The following is a 12,977-nucleotide window of genomic DNA, read 5'->3' on the forward strand; positions in this document are numbered from 1 at the left end:
ACCATAAGTTGTGACTTTGAATTATGAGTCCAGAGACACCAAACTCAAAATATCTATCTTTTTCCAATTGGAAATTAAACTTACAAAATATAATAAATTAATCTCAATGTTAACCTATGGGAGAAATAGGCCTCGCAGTAGTGAAAAACAAATGTAATACTTTTTCACCACAAGGACATTTAAAACTTAAAAGTACATATTCTACTTTTTAAATACACTGCACCCTGCCCTTGGGGCTATACAGGGCCTACCTTAGTGGTGCCTTGTATGTATTAAAAGGAAGGTTTGGGCCTGGCAGGAGGGTTAACATGCGAAGTCAACATAACAGTTTAAAAGCTCACACATTGACTCTGCAATGGTAGGCCTGAGACATGTTTAAAGGGATACTGAAATGGGTGGCACAATCAGTGCTGCAGGCCCACTGGTAGAATTTATTTTACAAGCACTGGACACATGTAATGCACTTTACTAGGGTCTTATAGGTAAATTAAATATGGCAACGGGGGATAAGCCAATGTTAGCATGTTTTAAGTAGAAATCACATGAACTTTGGCACTGGTTAGCCGTGGTAAAGTGCCTAGATTTCTAAAGCCAACAAAAACGAGGTCAGAAAAATGGGAGGAGGAAGACAAAAGGTTTGGGGGTGACCCTGTAGAAAGGGTCATTTGCAATAGTTATTATCTTGAGCATACCTGTCTGGCATAATAAGGGCAATGGTAAGGACAGCCAATGTCTAATATCTTTGAATTTATATAGTAGTTTGTGTACATATCCCTAGATATTGAAAACTCCCTGGGGAAACACTAGTGGGCATTAGTGATGTTGGTGCGTGGACCCCCAGTAAGAGGGAATAACATGGATTGTCCTTAGTTAATCATGTACACCGAACAGTTGCCAAAGTTCGTGAAGATTTGTAGAAGCCTGTCAACCATAAACTTGAGTTGTGCCATGTACAGTGCCATATTATTCAAGTACAGTGAGAGTCTGCCCACCTTTCATCCTACCACAGTCCCCACACCAGAGGATTAGTCGGTATCCCCACATGCTAAGGGTTTTAATGCCAGTGCACATATCACAGGAAACAGAAGGCAACCCGGTCTAGCTCTCCACTGTAGCGAGAAGGGTGCGGAACAAGTGCTATTAATCCTACCGCTTCTGATACAATCATTTAACCAATTTTCTATATCAGACCAGACACCCGACCTCTCTAAGATATGGAACATATAGGTCCATTAGAGGGTGTCAAGAGCCTTGGCCGCGTCTAGAGATAGGACAACTGTTGGCTCCAGCACCCCCTACGTATATTTTATACAGCAATATAGATGGTGTAAGTTAAGTCTGGGTCATCATTGGGGCATGAAATCTGATTGAGCAGGCTATATCAGGGTGTTGAGCATCTTGATTAGCTGTGCTGCTTATACCTTTGTCAAGAATTTCATCTCCATGTTAAATAGGGAGACAGCTAGGAGGCACAGTCCTCTGGCTGCTTGCCTCCCTGAAGTATGGTTACGATCATGGAAAAGCAGCATTTGTAGGCGAGCATATGCTCCACATAGGCCTCTTTGCACCTTCGTAAGATGGGAAGACTGGACCATGGTTGGGTTTTCCTTGAAGTAAAGTTCTGTGGTTGCTTGGAGCCTGGCTGTTAGTACCCTGTCCTTCAAGTACCAAGTGTCCATTACCCAACCTTCCAACATCTTGGCTTCTTCCCCTTTGAGCTCCATCTATAGCATTGAGTTATCTGAGATCCTTCATACCAGAAATCTTGCCATCTGAAGCCTACTTATTTGCATGTGCTGTTTAAGGAAGTAATCGATGTATGAGAAGCTATGGCGTGCCTCAGAACAGAAAGTGTACTAACTGTCAGTTGACTGCTGAGCCCTCCAATTGTCAGTTCAAGCATTCTACTGAGTGTCTTGTCCCTCTTTGCTCCTCGCACCTGTCAAGAGCATCTAATGCTAGTAAGTTGCGGTCCACTCCCAATAACAGAATGTCATCTAGAATCCCTGGTGGAGAAATCTGGGACTGGTGTCTGAAAGTTTCTGCCCCAGCTTTATACTAAAGTGACAGACAGCAGGTGTGTAACAGTCAGCCCTGAAAACTAAAAGTCTCCAGGAATCAGAAATCGAAATCAATGGTACAAAAGCAAGGCTGGCTGTCCCACTTAACTATCTATTAACTTGTGGGTGGTAGCTCTTGCAGAGAACAATGGGCCATGAAGGGGCAACGGAAACTGTCTAGCTCTGAAGAGGTCCTCTCCTCCACACCCAAAAGGTTGACCCACTACCAAGGATCTCTGAAATGTCCTGAAAGTGTTCTTCAATTCACATCTGCCATCTGGGCTCTCTCCTCATGGATACAACCAATACAAAAGGATTCAAATGACAAAGCCAGATATATCACAACACTCATAAATACATCCTCTATAAACCCTGTTGGAAAGTGGGTTCTGTTGTAGTACCACCCCATTTTTTGCCTGGCTTTTGATGCAACCTTGACTTTAGTGTACTGGGTACCTGCTAACCAGATTCCTAGAACCAGTGTTCTTTCCCTAAACTGTACCACAATTGGCAAAACTTCAGACCCCCCTGTAAGACCATAGTAAATACCCCAAGTACCTAGGGCGTTGGGACTGCAGAGGGTCCCCTAGGGACCCCTCACCAAGGCCATGCACGCTGCCATTGCAGCCTGCATGTCTTTGTGTAGGGAAAAATTACAAAGTTGACAAAGAACACTGCCTGTGTGCCATGTCCAGCAGCCCTACATACGTTATAGGTAATATCACCCCTCTAGAAGGTCTTACAAGCCCTAAGGCAGGGTGCTCTGTATCTCAGGTGTAGGCATATCTTTATGAGCAGATATGCACCTACATTATTTAAGTCTATCCTTAACACTAAGTGCCAGGGAAGCTATAGAGAGTACATGGGACGGAAATTCGACAACTGGAGTTCCCCAGAACCATGATGGCTTCACTGAACCCAGGTGTGTTTGGTACCAAACAACTACTCCCTGGGGTGAGAGCCCTTGCTCTCTGAGGCCAGAAGCGAAGCCCATCCTGAACGGTGGTGTCACACCTCCTCCCCTAGGAGGCACAATGCTCAAGAGGGAAGCTTCAAAGGCCTTTCTGCCTTTGTAATGCGACCTCAGCCTTTGCTGCTAGCAGCAGATTGCAGCCCCCAGTTTAAACCGCCACTATTAGCAGGAGAACTGGTGGCAAAACTAAGGGAGTTGTGCCTCCCCTTCGCCAACTCCATCCCTCAAGGTGCTGGAGGCGAAGTGAAGCACATTTTTCAATGCCCACAATCTTGAAGATGGTGGGACTTATCCAATCCGGTCTAGGACTATGCCCCCTCCCACAGGAGGGTGGCATAATAGTGGGTGTAGATACCCCAGGTAAGGAACCCATTGGTCTATACCTGTTACTACCCCTGTAACACCCCTAAATCTAGTATTGAGGTGGCTCCCCCAGACCCTTAAATCAGATTTCTGACGACCTAAGAAGAGCTGAACACTACAGTGTTGCACCAGCAGAGAAGACTGCAGACAAACTGAATTGACCGCTTGCAGGGGACTTGTAGGCCAATTTCAAAAAGGCAGAGAGACCACTAAGCGAGGCTCCTTGGCATGGGTCTGGCTTGCAAATAAACAGTATCACTCTCTCCACTGTGAGTCCTCTTCAGTCAGGCAGGCTGATAACTACAAAGATTGAGACTGGGAGAAGGGGCCAGGCATGAAGAACCACACAGTGACAGCTATGTATTACTTAAAACAAAGTGTATGGACAGACACTTTAATCTTGAACAAACACTGAAAGCATGTTTGCAAAAGGCATACTCTGGGTGGCTGCATAAACACCTTGCTTAGCAGTCTGGAAAGTAACACTATCCAGTAAGCAAGAGAGGCATTGGAATTCCACAATAAAAGGCAATGAATTTAAGTGGCTTAATTAAAACATTTGTTTTATCCAAATAAAATTTGCGAGGTATTCCAACTTCTAAACTATAAAGTTAAACTGCATTGGAAAAACAAAAACGGATAAATCTCCAGATTGATATGGGACTATGATTATAGAGAATGATCACTTCCTGGAAATATGTTGTATTGATGAAATACTAGTTTTGACAAGTGTAAACTGACTGTAACTCACCTGTACAAAGTCCATCAGGGTGAGTAAAATCACCACATGGGACGACAGCAGCAATGAGCAGTGTAAAAACAGAGCAGCAGAAATCAGCAGCAACAGCAACTAACACACACTAACACAATTAAGATGCCTTTTCCCAAGCCCCATTATGCCGGACGTATTGTTTTATCAATGCTATCATCTGCAGAAGATAAAATGTAAACTCTTCATACCTCAATCTGTTTATCCTGGAACACTTTATAGACGCTTGCATTAAATGCAGATCCCGAGAACATGGAGGTGATCGGGTACGTCAAGTCCAGGACGGTTCTGAAAACAGAATTCATGTTCTGCAACAAACAAAAGAATGGTCGCTAAAGAAGATCCATTGAGCGAAAAGTGAAAAGATGGGGGTGTTAATACATGCAAAGTGTGCTAATGTAAAAAAAATGAATATTTCCATCAGCAATTTAATTTAACTACGTAGTCTGCTTACTGTCAGATAACCATTAAGCCACATGTTTCTGCTCTTTCCAGCTCTGACATAGCGCTTATAAACCCATAATAAAAGAAAATGACATTACCCAGCAGCTTATATCCACCATAAAATGGCATTACCTTTTATAAAAAGATCTCTATCCCATTGACAACTATTATGAAAACAGCATGTAACATCACCTCTTATCACACAAAAGACATCCATCAGTGTGGGTCAGAGTTAAAGGTATGTTGCAGAGATCCATTTCACACTTACAGGTCACTACATTCTAATTGCAGCATACACAACTGAGTTCTATATTCTTAGAATGTTGAAAAAGAACATTTTCTTCCAGCTTGGTTAACAGTAGCTCTGATAAAATACAACCCTATAAATTGGCTAAATTTACAGAAATGAGAACTATATTACTAATAAAATAACCAACTACGTTATAAATAGCCAGAGACCACTTTTACAGTAAACCAAAATGGAGCTTATTTAACTTCATGGATCTGCCTCCCCTTCAAAAACTGCACAGAAGGGCAAATCCCTGATACAATATGTATTTATTTGACAACCTATATAATATAAAACGAGACCAACAGGTATGCTGGTGAATTACAAGATATAACAAGCATTGGCATAGCCAATAGGTCTCACCTTTGGGACTTTGTAAGTGTTTAGCCAAGCAGCACATTATTAGACTACCCAATGCGTAACAAAGCCTAAAATAATTACATGAATACAGTTTGATACTCATCAACTGTCTTCCAGAGAAAGCATGAAGCACGCAATGAGTTGTGGCGCACTTCGAACAATCAAAAGTATGTGTTACAAGTTTTGCTCATGCAACGTGAGAGCAACATGGAGGTCACACACAAATTACATTTTACTCTTTAATAATGGCACAACCTATCAGTCTTTCTTAAATACAACCATCTCCCAACATCACTAGACTTCTTATACTAGCTTCTCCGACTGTTAGCCTAGACTGCTTTTTTTTTTTTTTTACTAGTAATCGGAAACCGCCCACAAAAGGAATTTGGTGATGATGTGGAGACAGCTATTTCACTAAAGATGGATAAGTCTGCATTAGCACTAGTGATGGACACTAAAACGAAGACCATGCAGATCAGACGAAATCCAGATAAAATGTTAACATTCTGAGCCATGCCAGTTGTTGCCTTCAAAAATAGATTGTCAGTGCCTCAAATACAAATATTTTGAGATGCCACCATCTCACAATTACTAGTAGAGAGAATGCCACTTCTGAGAATGCCACTCTATATAATGAGGAAGGAACAAGAGAGAGAGAGTGCAGTCCTTACCCCAAGTCTAATTCTAAACCTTATCGGGACACAAAGTCTAACCCTAATTATAAGAGTAAGACCACCAGTAATCTTCCCTAACCATAGCCCTGAATGTAACACTAACCTTAACCGAGCACACACCTTGTTACAAAATTACTGCCATCAGTGGCTGCAATTTTGATGCAGTCACTCTGTGTAACTGTACTAAATTGATGTAGTGAACTCTCAGTATTGGAGGTTGCACCACAATTCATACTAACAAGTCTGCTTTCACTCACGTTTGCATTCGAAATTTACTTTTTTTTTTGTTTAGAAGAGCTTTATTAGGTTCAAGCAAATACAGATATACTGATGCAATAAAGTTGATACAAACGTAAATGAAGGTGGGGAGATATCTACATACAATAACTTGATATGAAATGTACAAGATCCAATTTGAGTAAAGCTATCAAAATAAAATGCTCACGGGGGCGTGGCTACCGGCCGAGGGAAATGGCCGCCTATCTCACAGCCCAATTGTTGAAATCCGTGCAATAATCCGTTACTAGGAGTCCACTGAAGGGCTCCCCCAGCATCGCAACCCAAGCAGCGCATATCGGAAGCACTCCGATATAAATCCGCCACCGACATCAGTAATTATCCCAGCTCGACTGCACGCGGCCTGGCAGGGCTACGGAACTGGGGACTGGCGTGATTGAGGCGGCCGGCGACTGACACCCCGAGGCGCGGAGCACAACATCACCACGCGCCGGGGCATACAAACATCGATTTCGCCCCCGTCGCTCCCAATCCTGGCAGTAGAGGCTTTGTAGCGTGAACTGTACACACCTGTGCTGTGGCTGATCTGACCGGCTCCCGCCCCCGGCTCTGATGCATACCTGACGGCTCCAAGATAGAAAGATCCGGGTGAGAGGCGGCAGCACTTTGGCATCTCCGGCGTCCTCGCTGTTCCCTCCCCCTGCTGAGAGCGGCTGAGGGCCGGCCTCACATTGACACGTTTTCACTGCTCTGGACTGCACTGACCCCAGTCCCCGAAACGCGCCGGTTCCGTGGGTGGGATCCATACCATACGCTTGCTCACAGCAGTGCACGCCCTAAGATGCGACCCCTGGATCATGATGGGCCCCGGATTGAACTAGTGAAGACGCTACACTGCGGGGGTGCACCCATTGCGTGTTGTTGACGCTGCCGGACATGCTTTTCCTTCGAGAAGGTGGGACTGTCTACTGGCCAGAAGTGTAGCAGCCTGCAAGATCCTCGGTGCGGCGACGGCTGCCAAGGGGGCTATCACTCTAACGACTGACTGGTCTCCACCCCAACCACCTGCTGCCCAGTGACTCTCGCCATTGCGGACCTCATTGCACCGAATACAACACTTGGATAACAACGATTTAACTTGGGAAGCATTTTCCTTTGCGTCTGCGACGCGCCCCACAACCCTCGTTAACATGGCGGGCAGAGGGCCCAGAAACCAGGCTGCTAGGCTAAGCTGGACAAGTACGCCTACGAAAAAGGGTCGCCCACGACCCCACCCCACGACAAAACACAGGAGGGCGATGGAGGGAAGAAAGTCACTCTTGATGACATCATGAAGGCCCTGGCAAATGTACAGACGACAGTTGGAACAATCTCCACGGACGTCACCCTGCTTAGGGCGGACCTTCACAAAATAGCAGATAGGGTGAAAGAAGTGGAAATAGTGACAAAATACCTGGTTCAGGACACGTCAGAACTCCAAACAATGATGGCCCGCCTGGAAAAGGAAAACAAGATGCTAACGGAAAAGCTGGACGACCAAGAAGGACGCGCTTGGCGCAACAACGTGAGGATTATAGGTATTCCAGAGACGGAGGGGGCCCAGGCGATGGATCTATATGTGGAAGAACTGATAAAAACCAGGCTACAGCCTAAGGGACTTTCGCATTTTTTCTCGGTCGAACGTGCTCATAGAGTGCCTGGAGGAAGGCCAAAGCCGGGGGGCCCCACCGAGGCCGGTCCTGGCCCGTCTTTTTAACTTCAGGGATAGAGATGCAATTCTACAGGCGGCGAGAATTTCCCCCCCTATCCGGATATTGAACTCAGTTGTTTCCTTCTTCCCGGATTACATGGCGGCTGTTTCAAGGAGTCGCCGCAGCTTTTTCGAAGTCAAGAAATTACTCCGGGCTAAGGAGTTACAATATTCTATGCTCTTCCCTGCAAGACTACGGGTGGTGGCTGAAGGGCAGACTTGGTTCTTTGACTCTCCGGAAGCGACTCACGACTGGCTGGAGGGATGGCGTCCTGTGCCTGGAGCGGGCCGAAGACCGAGATCACACCGCCGCAAAGAGGGAGAAGATGTCCCAGATGACCTGGACTCTGGTAGCCAAGAGACCCATCGAGAATCGCCCCTTGAGGAGGAATGACATCGGCAGTGTGGCAGACAATTCTTTATGCCTGATGCGGAAATTTGAACATTTACGTTTTAGCTGACTTGTGGTCTTGGACTGGGGTGAGCCTGGTGGGCTCCGAAAGGCTACTGCCTCGTAGGACTCTTTCCCCCGACACGCAACTACTGCAGCTATGGGAGGGAAGAAGCACTCTGCTGAGTTGGGGTGGTGGGCAGTTGTAGGTTAACTAAGCAGGGAGGCAGGGAGGGGGGGTGGGACTTGGGTTGGGAAAGTAACTGATTTACTTAATTCGGTTGATTCCATTGCATATATGGTTTACTTTTTTGGTTTTGTTGAACGCAAGCTGGACAGGACAGTAATGTTGTATGCTACTTTAACCTTATGGGACGATTGTACTCCTAAATGTTTGAGACACCTCACCTTTACTAATGGCTGACACCACTTCGCAAGAGCTGAAGGCTCCACTTACAACCCTCACTCTACTGACCTGGAACGTCCGTGGGCTAGGGGACAAGGTGAAGAGGGGTCTGGTTCTGCAATATCTGAAACGCTGCGGTCCCGCGGTGGTCTTTCTGCAGGAAACACACCTGGTGGGATCCGCGGTCCGGGCTATGGATTGATGGGGGTACAAGATGATAGCCCACGCAGAATTCTCCCCTGGCTCCAGAGGCACTGGGATACTTATAAGGAAAAACTTCCCACTAGTGGTTCAACAAACACGAGTCGACGATCAGGGCCGATTCGCGGCTCGGACTTGTCAATGGGAAGGACGGTTACTTAATCTTGTCTCTGTCTATGTGCCGCCTTCACTCCACACGCAGGCCCATGCAGCTCTCACGGGATTTCTGCTGACACTACCGGTAGCAACACTTCTGATAGGGGGTGACTTTAATGAAATACTTGACGACGCACAGGACAGATTCCCTGTTAGACAGGACCCACGGGGTGGGAACCGTCTGCTTGGTCTTGTAGACGCCCTGGGACTTACGGATAGCTGGAGATTCAAGCACCCGAATGAGACACGTTTCACTTTTTACCCCTCAGTACACAACTGCCTCACGCGCATTGACTATTTCCTGACATCCGCGGATGCCCTACAGGTTGTAGAGGAGGTCACTATACGCCCTAGGGGCATATCAGATCACTCCCCAATACTGTTAAAATATACCTATCACCAGACCTGTAGGAGACGTATGTTCCCGATTCACACCGGTTTCCTCCAGGTGGCCTCTATCATGTCGACACTCACACTTACTACTAACCAATTCTTTCAAGAAAATCAGGACTCGGTGGACTCACCCAGTGTGCTCTGGGAGGCATATAAAGCGGTCCTTCGGGGACAGGCAATGGCTTCCATCACAGGTCATAAACGAGAGCGACGGGCGGTCTTGGACAGACTTGAGACTGAACTGGCCTTGGCCACTGCGGAGCAGGAATCCCGCCCTTCTCTAGGTACCGCCTGTGCGGTTCGACTTAAACAAACAGAAGTCCTGACCCTCCAAAGAGAAATGGCACATACGCAGATCCGAGCCACTCGGCATAGGGTGTACGAGTTGGGAGACAAGGCGGGGAAAATGCTGGCCTGGCTGGATAGAAAAGAAAGAGCGAATAAAGCCATTGCGCAACTAAAATCACCTGAAGGCTCCATGGTCTCTGACCCTGATGATCTAGTCAATGTGTTAGCTGACCACTTTGAACAAATTTATGCTCCTGGGCATCCTATACGAGTGCAGAGGCATATGACTATATTACGGATCTCACAATACCTAAACTCTCCCCAGAGGCGGCGCTTCTGTTGGAGGCGGACATTACCACTGACGAGGTGCAGGTAGCTACCTATGCACTCGTGTCCGGCAAGGCGCTGGGACCAAACGGGCTTCCAGTTGAACTGCATAAGATAACGGTGCAAACGACGGCCCCCTTTTTCCTGAATATGTTATACGACAGCCTTGAGAAAGGGGAGCTGCCGAGGGTTCCGCGACTAGCCACAATTGTCGCAATTCACAAGCCAGGAAGATCGAAGACAGACTGTGCATCCTACCATCCAATTTCTCTTATAAATGCGGAACCTAAGATACTGGCCAAATTGCTTGCAACGCGACTGACCCCGCACCTCGAGTCACTGGTCCACCCGGACCAGTCTGGGTTCATGCCACATCGGAGCACGGCCCTTAACCTCCGCCGGCTCCACACGGTCCTGGCAGGAGCACAAATATCAAGGAACCTGCAGTTGTCCTCTCACTAGACGCTACGATGGCGTTAGACACAGTAGAATGGCCCTACCTATTCGCAGTGCTCCAGCACATGGGGTTTGGCCCCAGATTTTGTGCCTGGATTCGATTGTTGTATACTAAACCCCTGGCGCATGTCACTGCCAATGGACACATTTCACGAAACTTTCCTCTCTGCCGAGGCACGAGACAGGGGTGCCCACTGTCTCCGTTGCTATTTGCACTGATCTTGGAGCCACTCGCGATCTGGCTTAGATGGGAGCCCTCTATCAAAGGGCTCCGTTGGACCGATGTGTGGGAGGATCGCATATCCCTATATGCGGATGATATCCTTCTATACCTCACCTCCCCAAAAAATCCATTCTTGAGTTATTAAATGTCTGTGAGAAGTTCGGTAGAGTGTCTGGTTACAAGATCAACTGGACTAAGTCCATCCTCTATGTTCTCGAGGGCCCTCCACCTGTCTTACACCTGAGCTGCCCCCTGAGGACCACAACGACGGCATTCAAATATCTGGGTATCTTCATTACACCAGACCCCAACAAATTTTACACTCTAAATCTCCGCCCCCTCCTTGAGAGGTTTAAATGCGACGTCAAGGTGTGGCAGACCCTCCCTGTCACACTTTTGGGCAAGGCAGCACTATATAAAATTATGGCACTTCCTCGCTACCTTTATGTGCTTGAAAACACCCCATCAATGGTCCCTGTAGCGTATTTCAAAGCAATAGCAGCAACAGTATCCCATCTGCTGTGGGGCGGAAGGCGACCCCGAATTGCACAAGACAAGTTAACTAGAAGCTGGTATGGTGGGGGAATAGCGCTCCCAAATATCGAACTATATTATTGGGCGGCACATCTCAAGCAGATTAACTTCTGGCTGCACGCCCCGCAAACCGAACCGGCATACCTTGCTGATAGACACTCTTTGGAGGGCAAGGGACTGCTTCGTAATCTTTACTGCCGATGCCACCCCCAGACCTGATAGGTCCGACACAGCATTCCGTGCAGTTATGGTACAAAGCCATCAGACGTCTTAAATGCTTGGGAACCATCACCCAAATGACACCACTGTGGGACTCCTACCAACTGGGCTTCCTCCGTAATAGTAAGGGGTTTCAGGCTTGGGACGCCATAGATTAATCGGTGGTGGAGGATCTCTGGAAGAAGGGTAAAGTGGTGGAGTTTTCCCACCTTCAAACACAATATGAGATGTCGCAGACGGAGAGGTTTAGATACTTACAAATTAAGCTGCAGTCTACTATACCGACAGGCACCATCTTGCAGGAGTCATCTCCCCTCGAGGACAGACTCCTGACAGAACACATGCAGGACAAGGCCACTTCCTTCACGTACAGGAAACTTATCAATAACCTCCCATAAGTGACGACCGCATTGAAACAGGACTGGTCCGTGGAAGTGGGCTCCTTTGAAGACTCTGAATGGCAGGAGGCCCTCTCCTCACCACGGGAAACTGCCATTCCCTCCAGGTTGAAGCTGGTCCAACTTAAGGTACTGCATCGTACGTATTATACCAGGACGACCCTATACAAATTAGGGAAAGCTGCGCACAAATTCTGCCTGCGTAACTGTGGGGAGGAGGGAACATTCTTCCACACCATCTGGGACTGCAGACACATGGCATCATACTGGACAGCAGTAATGCACACGATTTCCCAAACGATAGACATCTCCTTACTGCCGGAGCCTTGCCGCTTTTTGCTTAATGTGTGGGAACCTAATGATCTTAACCACCGGCAACAAGACTGGGTGATGTTGGGTATGCTGATGGCGAAGCGTAACATCGCCATGCTGTGGGGTTCGGCAGTATCGCCGACGCCTAATAAGTGGTGTAGAGACATGGATAAGGCAATGGTGGCAGAAAAAGCTGTCTATATCCACCGCGGTTGCCCGGGGAAGTGGGATAAAATCTGGGGGGCTTGGAACAAGTTTCGGGGTTACATTTGTGAACCATCATGTGTCGTTGGGGTGGAGGAAGACCTAGACTGATCGAATATGGCCATGATGCGGGGGTGGGGCAATGCAATGTTAAAGTAATATGTTTTATGTTTATTGCCTTACATTCAATGCAACTGAGATGCCCGATGTAGCACGATTATGTGATGTGAACAAATTTGTGCAAAACTGTCCAAATTGCTTTGTTCGTATAGAAAATAAAAATATTTAAAGAAAATAATAATAAAATGCTCACAAGAAGCCTCCCATTGAGCAGCGCAGGCTGTGCTAGGCTCGACCTAAAAAGGAGGTGGTTATCTGATCAGTTAGGAGTGCGGTTCAGGTGGAGAATTTTGCCGGGGTTAGAGTTTCAGACATTGCTTGACCATGTGAGTCTTGAGTTCCATGCAGAAAAATCAGCTCCTTGGAAGGATTGTTTGCTGCAAATAGCCATCTTGCATTTTGGTACTTCTAAGAAAAATTAGTCTTTGAT

At 47.0% G+C, this 12,977-nt stretch overlaps 1 protein-coding gene across 3 annotated transcripts in view; it reads right to left on the reverse strand.

Annotated features, from left to right (window-relative positions):
- Positions 1 to 12,977, reverse strand: part of PNPLA6 (patatin like domain 6, lysophospholipase) — a 354,753-nt gene that overhangs the window by 85,424 nt on the left and 256,352 nt on the right. For all 3 annotated transcript variants that reach the window (XM_086960602.1, XM_086960584.1, XM_086960592.1), the window contains exon 28: positions 4,357 to 4,473. In XM_086960602.1, coding sequence (XP_086816728.1) covers positions 4,357 to 4,473 — 117 coding nt within the window. The remainder of the gene's footprint in view (positions 1 to 4,356; positions 4,474 to 12,977) is intronic.

The sequence above is a fragment of the Lissotriton vulgaris genome, chromosome 1_1 (assembly GCF_964263255.1).
Source record: "Lissotriton vulgaris chromosome 1_1, aLisVul1.2, whole genome shotgun sequence".
Lineage (NCBI taxonomy): Eukaryota > Metazoa > Chordata > Amphibia > Caudata > Salamandridae > Lissotriton > Lissotriton vulgaris.